The sequence below is a fragment of the Poecilia latipinna genome, unplaced genomic scaffold (genome assembly GCF_001443285.1).
Source record: "Poecilia latipinna isolate Pla-1442-1.1 unplaced genomic scaffold, P_latipinna-1.0 Scaffold1726, whole genome shotgun sequence".
In the NCBI taxonomy this organism is placed as follows: domain Eukaryota; kingdom Metazoa; phylum Chordata; class Actinopteri; order Cyprinodontiformes; family Poeciliidae; genus Poecilia; species Poecilia latipinna.
Window position 1 is genome coordinate 134063 of NW_015114342.1, and position 7244 is coordinate 141306.

General features: G+C 36.5%; 1 protein-coding gene across 4 annotated transcripts; it reads left to right on the forward strand.

The window, feature by feature from the left end:
- The first annotated feature begins 798 nt into the window (after positions 1-798).
- Positions 799-7014, forward strand: clns1a (chloride channel, nucleotide-sensitive, 1A). 4 transcript variants are annotated; one of them, XM_015060561.1, is made up of 8 exons: positions 801-1256; positions 2004-2140; positions 2240-2377; positions 3260-3370; positions 4423-4428; positions 5041-5214; positions 6049-6115; positions 6970-7014. In XM_015060561.1, coding segments are annotated over exons 1-8 (753 nt in total). In that variant the 5' UTR covers positions 801-1137; the 3' UTR covers positions 6971-7014. The 4 variants fall into 4 exon arrangements, with proteins under 4 accessions (XP_014916051.1, XP_014916049.1, XP_014916048.1 ...); XM_015060563.1 differs by lacking the exon at positions 4423-4428 and having other exon boundaries at positions 800-1256; XM_015060562.1 differs by lacking the exon at positions 6970-7014 and having other exon boundaries at positions 800-1256; positions 6049-6116.
- The last annotated feature ends 230 nt before the right edge of the window (positions 7015-7244 follow it).

Below are 7244 nucleotides of genomic sequence, written 5' to 3' on the forward strand. Positions count from 1 at the left end.
TGGTGATAAACCCTCTGGGCATTTGCATAGAAGTTCTGTTATAATATAAGATAGTTTTGTTGTAAACAGTAAAGTCCATGAAAATGTCAGGATGCTAGATTTTAAAGCCAAACGTTGAAATGCAATTTATTTTTTGTCTGTGTTCATAATTTTGCCTGATTATGATCACATCTAAAATCTGTCACATTAGTTTTTTTTAATACACATTTCAGTTTAAAATGACATGCCTATGTGTAATGCTATTTTATTATGTATTTATTTTATGATGTGATTATCTTACGTCATTAAGAAAATGCATTTGGACTTTAATTAAATGTAATTTAAATTTAATTAAAAACAGAGAAAAAACTAAATATGAATTTTGATACTTCTTGGTGTACTATAGCACACTGAAATTTGAAATAATTTAATCAATATTAAAATATTTATATGGTGAAAAGTACTTAACCAGTTCAAATTTCAGTTGATGAATTTCACATTTGTTGTATATTTTAGAAATGATACACACCCTTTAATAATTATAGATATATTTTCTACATATTTTATGTAATTAGCACAACTGCACATACAGCAAATGTTTTATTTACTCATATAAACGTAAGTTTTAAAAAAAATTGCCAAGGTATTTTTGAGTCTTGTTAGTTTGCGCACTATCACCGCTGGAGGGCGCCTGAAACTCATTAAATATTAAACTGCCTAACTACGTAGAAACATGTACGTGAATTTCAAAGTAACGTAAGGACGTCTGTGCCTCCAACCGTCGGGCTAGCGTGCGACACGTGATTTCTTTTTAGCGTATCATTCGTCACGTATGGAACAAGCCGCGTTATTTCAGCTCGACGTAGGCCGACGCAGCCAAGCAACAGGGAAAGCAGTTAAGCTAGCTAACTAACAGCACAACTTTCCTATTTATCAGTTCCTGTGATAGTTCTCCAAACGACTTATCCTTGGTCAGTTTATCCGGGAGGAGAAAGGCAGAGAGCGGCTACGGTTTATCTCCTCCCGTTGCTCGCCGTCAAGCAATTACCGAGAAGTTATCTCGGGATAAATTAGCCAGATTTGCGACACGAAGTAGGTCACACAGCTACTTGTTCGGTCCAGATTCGACGTTGAGGACGACTTTACTGTTACACGGACATGGTTCTCCTGAAAAACATCCACCCTCCCACCGAGGGAGTGCGGCACGAGCAAGCCGCCACCACGGCGGTGCTGGACGGGCAGAGGCTGGGCTGCGGCACGCTGTACGTCGCCGAAACGTAAGTGATGCACATGGCGCTTGTTTTCATCTGTGGACAGCAGGTTGGGGTTTTCATAACATATTTATTGTAAAAAAATGGGCTAATGTATACAAATAAAGTAGATAAATATGTAATATAATATATTGCAGGGACCGTCATAATTGGTTTTAATGGCATGACTACCAATGTTTATTTTGTTTCTGTTACATCATACCACACACGCTGTTTATAACGATTACATCTAAAAACGTTAGAATATTGCGTAAAAGTGCTATACTTATTGCCAGTAATCTCAGAACATAAACCGTCATTTTCTAGAGATTAATTACATATAGAGTATAATATTTAAAGCTTTTATTTCCTGTCGATATTGGTTACGTGTTTATCTCGATATATATATAGATTTATTGTCCAGCATTAAGTGAATTGAAATAGTCTTTTGTGGTTTGTATTGTATTTATCTCCAAAGTGTGGTGCTGGAAAAGTTTGAGAACTTATCTCAAATGGTTGAAAATTGTACAAACATGTATTAAAATATCAGGATGTGTAGCGATGGCACTTGACAAAATGTAATGTTTCAGTTGTTTACTGTGTCTTCTGTGACTTTTCATTTTTGTGTTATGATGTAAATAAAGCATTTTGAACTGCCTTGTTGCTGAAATGTGCTATTCAAAATAAACTTGATTGAGTGATTGAGGAGTTTTGCACAAACCCACACCTGTACTTTGTTTTTTGTTTTTTTGTTTGTTTGTTTTTTTCTGTCAGGCGCTTGTCGTGGTTTGATGGATCAGGTTTGGGTTTCTCTTTGGAGTACCCCTCCATCGGTCTCCATGCCATCTCCAGGGACGTGAGTGCTTACCCCCAGGAACACCTGTACGTCATGGTGAACGGAAAGCTCAGCGGTAAGGGGGAAGTTTGTTTGAAATACCTGTTTTTATAATAGTGAATGTTTCTGTCACCTTCTGAGAAAATGTTTTGAGTCACTGGTTTGATGTTCACAGGTGAGAATGAGGCGGAAATGGCCGAGAAAGGAGCTGGTGATGACGGCAATGACAGCGGCGGCAGCAGCGACGGGGATGATGACGATGATGAAGGGATGATCACAGAGATTCGGTTTGTGCCGACCGACAAGACGTCATGTGAGTGACCACACTGTGGGAATTGACTTTCAGCTTATATTGTTTTGATATTGATAGTTATTGATTAGTTTTTTGTTTTAAGTATCTGAAATGCTGCCAAACTGGTGGCGTGAGCTATCCTGTTTTATCCAGTTTTCACCCCACGCCATTGCTTTTTATTTTTAAGCAGTTATGAGGCATGGTGGCAAAACCTTAAACTTCTGCTGTGCAAGTTACTTAACAGGTTGTTGCTAGGTAACCAAAGAATTTGTGAGTTGCTAGGTAACCAAAGTTCTAAGATTGTCGGAAGGGAAAAATGGTGCTGTGTGAACTAAGCTTTAGCTTTAGCCGTTAGCGGTTGAGCGGTTAAAGTCTTTGCTCTGTGTACGTCTCCCAGAATGCTGTGCGGTTCTGGATTGGAGTTCAGTGAATATTCTACATATTGGATATTCTATCAGATGTATTACCTGTTGTCAGGTGCAGCATACCCTGCTTTACACAATGGAAAAATGGCCGCCCAGAGTACTTTCAACGTTTTCTTTCTGGCCTGTGGGACAAAAAGTTTGGACACCACTGCTCTATATTGAAGGAGGGTGTACTTTTTTTTTTGTAATGGTTTTATGAAAGGATAAGATATCAATGCATTGATCTGACAAAAACTTAGATCATCAGTATTATAATCATCAAGAGTCATCCTGCTTAAAAAAAACAAACATAAAGCACCCACTGTTTTTCCTTTTTTTTTTTTTTACTTTTACATCTATGCATCCTTATTTTCTTATTCTATTTTTTTTTCTTGTTTAAACAAAAAAAAACTGTTTTGTGTTTGAAGTAAGTGACAGTTGTGGAGTAGTGCTGCCTCAGTGATGCATCAGGTTTGATGGTATGATCTTTTCCATGCAGTGGAGTCCATGTTCTCAGCCATGTGTGAATGCCAGGCCCTTCATCCCGACCCGGACGACGAAGACTCTGATAATGACTTTGAGGGAGAGGAGTACGACGTGGAAGAAGCTGGTGAGGAAAAAAAATCCACAACACAGCGCAAAACTGACCTGTGATTTTAATGTTTTACTTCCAAGGTTCCAGACTTTCTTGTAATAATTAAAGGAGACCTATCGTGACTGGGTTGCTAGGTAACGGGTTAGGCTGGTTGGGGTTGCTAGGTAATGGCACAGTGTGACTCAACATTCCGAAGGTTTTTGAAATGGCTCATTTTCCAGACACCAAAAATAGAAGAGAATATACTTTATCGATCCCCAAGGTGAAACTGATTAAAAACATTACGTTGTGTTTTCTTTCTTTTAATCTCTTGGGCTGTGTCTAAAAACAGCAGAGATCCAAACGGAAGTATAAAAACGCACAAAACATGAATTTTGCATAGTAGGTCCCCTTTTAAAGAGCTCTCTATCAGCCTTTCTTTGGGTCTTTTAAAGTTTATTGTGTCACTATTAACAGTAATAAGAGTAATATTTGCATCGGTCCATATTTTCATATTCTTGCCTCCTAATTCAGAGGTTATTGTCTCAGCAGCTGGAATTAAATTGACCAAGGGACAACTGTGCACAATTTGATTTGATGTAGCATGATTCCCACATTCATTCAATGCATTTTTGCCAGGTACCTCACCTGGTCCTCTGTTTTTGTTTAATATTTCAAACATGAAAGTGAATATTACTGTTGTGACCGTCCATTTTAAACGGTGTAAAAATGTAATACCCATAAAAGAAAATATTCCACTAAAGTCTGGGTCCTTGGAAGCAGGAATTAAAAGCTTTATTTTCTTCGTTTGTGTGTTTAACTTGCAAATATTTTTTAGTATTTTTCACCAAGAAGGAATTGTTAACTTGTTTTTCTTCAAAAAGTCAGAGTTATTGAATCAGTATGTTTATATAGTTAGTATTTTTGACTATAATATTCTGAAATTGTTGTATTTTTCTTTCAAAGTGATTCTTGAACTGCTGTTTTGTTCAGTAGCTCATCATAATTATCCCTGAATTACATAAATAACACTAACTCTCCACCATTTCTGGTTGTTTTTCATCTCTCCATGGACTGTTTTTTTGCAGAGGCAGGTAAGATGTGTAAAGTTTATCACACAATAACACAATGTTAAAATTTTTAAATGTTGCAATAACAGTCTAAGATCAGTTTAAAGGTTCCAGAAAAACTTGGTAGGATTTTGTTTTTGCTGTAAATGCAGATTTTCAATGGCAAAAGAGGAATTAATTCCATAAAACTGCATTTTTTTATTATATCTGCATTTTAAAACATTAGTTGGCTATTTATAATTTTAGTCAAAGGGATTAAGAGCCATTTTAAATTGTCCAAAGGGCCACAGGTTAGAGACCCCTGCTTTAAGAAATATGAACAAACTGCAGTTTTACTAATGCTGCTCGTGTTAAATGCTATAGTCTCTATTAAATAAAGTTAAAAACATCTTAAAATGTAAAATGTACTCATTTCATAAACCCTTTATTACACCGACTGCTCTCTCACACACAGTGTGACGTTGCCTCTGGTCCTGAAGTCAATAATTCAGGAAGAAAAATATTCAAATGCACATATTAAAATTCTTAGAGGCTAAAATCAATATGTCTGATCATAGCTTTATAAAAACCCAAAACCTGCTAAAACAACTCTTGATCCAGGATAGATTGATTCTCCATGTGTGTTCATGTGCTCAGAGCACGGCCATGCCGACATCCCGACCTTCTACACGTGTGACGAAGGTTTGTCGGCGCTCACGCAGGAGGGCCAGGCCACGCTGGAGAGGCTGGAGGGGATGCTGGCCCAGTCCGTCAGCCAGCAGTACCACATGGCCGGAGTCAGAACTGAAGAAACAAAAGCCGAGTTTGAAGGTTTGAGTGGAGCTGATGCTGTTTTTTTTTTTTATTCTCTCCTGTTTAAAACATTACAGTGCAAATAAATCTATTAGAAATTAAAGTTATTTTATTGAGCAACTGAATAAATGGCATTATTATTTGCAAATGTTTTGTTTCTGATAATAGAGAAAAATGTGAAATTTTAATTTCTAACACAAATACGTGCAGCAAGAGGGCAGTTACTCAACTTAGTGAAACTACATCAAGAATATAAATCGACACAAAGGATGTTTTTCCACTAACTGTGTCTATAATCCTAAATACAATATGAAAAATTAAAATATTTAAGTAGGACAGAAACACAAAAAAGAAAAACAAAAGGGTAGAAAACGGTTTAAATTTGTGACATCAGAAATGAACTAGAAAGAGCATTGAAGCTTTTTCTCAGGAATCAAATCCTCATTTATAAAAAATATGATGCAAATTGAGAGGTTAAAGTGGTTAATTCACATTAAAAACTATTTAACTGATCCCAAAGAGAAATGCAATGATGTTATAACTCACATTAATTCAGATCCTTAACAGAATAATGAGACTCCATCCTGAAAGCTGCTCTCTGGGCTGCAATGCAAGATATATATATATTTTTTGTAAAGTTTTCAGATTCAAAGCGTCAGAAAAGACAGAATAGATGCAACAAAACAGTTTTTCTCATTATGGATTTAGTAACTTATCCTTTTAATAAAAATGCATAATTCAATAGAGGTCCAGCCAATTGGTGCTACTAGTCTCTTACCAGAGTGCACTGACAGAGTGAATACTGTTCAAGAGACTCTGCATGAAAAAATATTTCAATCTGTTTGGTTGCAGAAGGGATGGAGGTGGATGCTGCAGCGATGGAGGCCGGTCAGTTTGAGGATGCAGATGTTGAGCACTAGTAAGGACAATTCTTTCTATTTATTTAGAATAAATGTGTATTTGAATGTGTATTTTTAAGCGTTTTTCATATTTGACAAACTTTTCTTATTTAATCGGATATTTATTAAAATATGCATAGGATTGTGTCTTAATGTTTTCCAGAGTTGGTTCCTTTTGAAGGTTTCAACAACTGCAGTGATGAGTCACATTTCTGTGGATTCTAACAAACATCAGGGTTTAAACAGATTCAGCTTCTTGTAGAGCGTCAATCATTGATCAAATAATTGGTGATTTATCAATTATTAAAATGATCATCAGGTAATTTAGTAACCGATTAATTGTTAACTGGAATATGCAGACTCTTAAAAAGGCCATTTGCTGGGAGAAAAACAAAGGCAGAGCTGTAATTAAGCCAGAACTGTACAAACAAATACATTTTGCTTTTAGGATGAAAACCTTCTTTGTCTGAAAATGTTTTCTACCCAGAAATCCTCAAGTGGCATCGCTTTAGCTTTACCTGGTTCACATTCTGTAAAAAATAAATAAATTTAAAAAAAATCTCAAATTAAGCATCTTGTCAGAATAACCGATTAATAATCATCAGACTAACTAATTATGAGAATAATCAATTACTTGTCAGAATAACCGACTAACTGTTCGTTTCAGGCCTTGTTCATCTTGCTTCCTGTACTGAAATGACTTCAAACTGAAGGGATCTAAAGGCTCACTCATTGATAATTTATAAATTTACCACCGAGCAGCTCTGATCTTGCACTCCCAAACAATAAAACCAAATGTTAAGAAAAGGCAGTGACAAAATATAAATAGAACAAACGCTGCTGTTGTCAAGCATATGTTCGACTCTCCCTGCAGGTCGAAGTCGTGTCCAAACGAAGCACCAGTGGGATCAGAGAAGAAGATGGCAGCACTTATTTCCGTTGGTTCTGCTCTGCCCCAAACCCTCTTCCTGTTGCAGAAGCTTTATGTTGTTAGTGGTCCGTCTTGCATCATCTCATGTCTCGTGTTGAAGCTCAATTTGCAGCATGTTGATGCATTTTTATGGTTAGGTCATCAAGCTGCTGTGATGCAGGGAGCTGCTGATGAACTGTTGGAGAAAATACTCAAATCCTGTTGACTCTATGAAAACA

Excerpts from the sequence above, each read along its gene's own strand:
- clns1a (XM_015060562.1), top strand. The coding sequence starts at position 1,138 with ATGGTTCTCCTGAAAAACATCCACCCTCCCACCGAGGGAGTGCGGCAC. Across the intron at positions 1,257-2,003 it reads ACGCTGTACGTCGCCGAAAC|GCGCTTGTCGTGGTTTGATG; the intron begins GTAAGTGATGCA and ends TTTTTCTGTCAG. Across the intron at positions 2,378-3,259 it reads GCCGACCGACAAGACGTCAT|TGGAGTCCATGTTCTCAGCC; the intron begins GTGAGTGACCAC and ends TTTTCCATGCAG.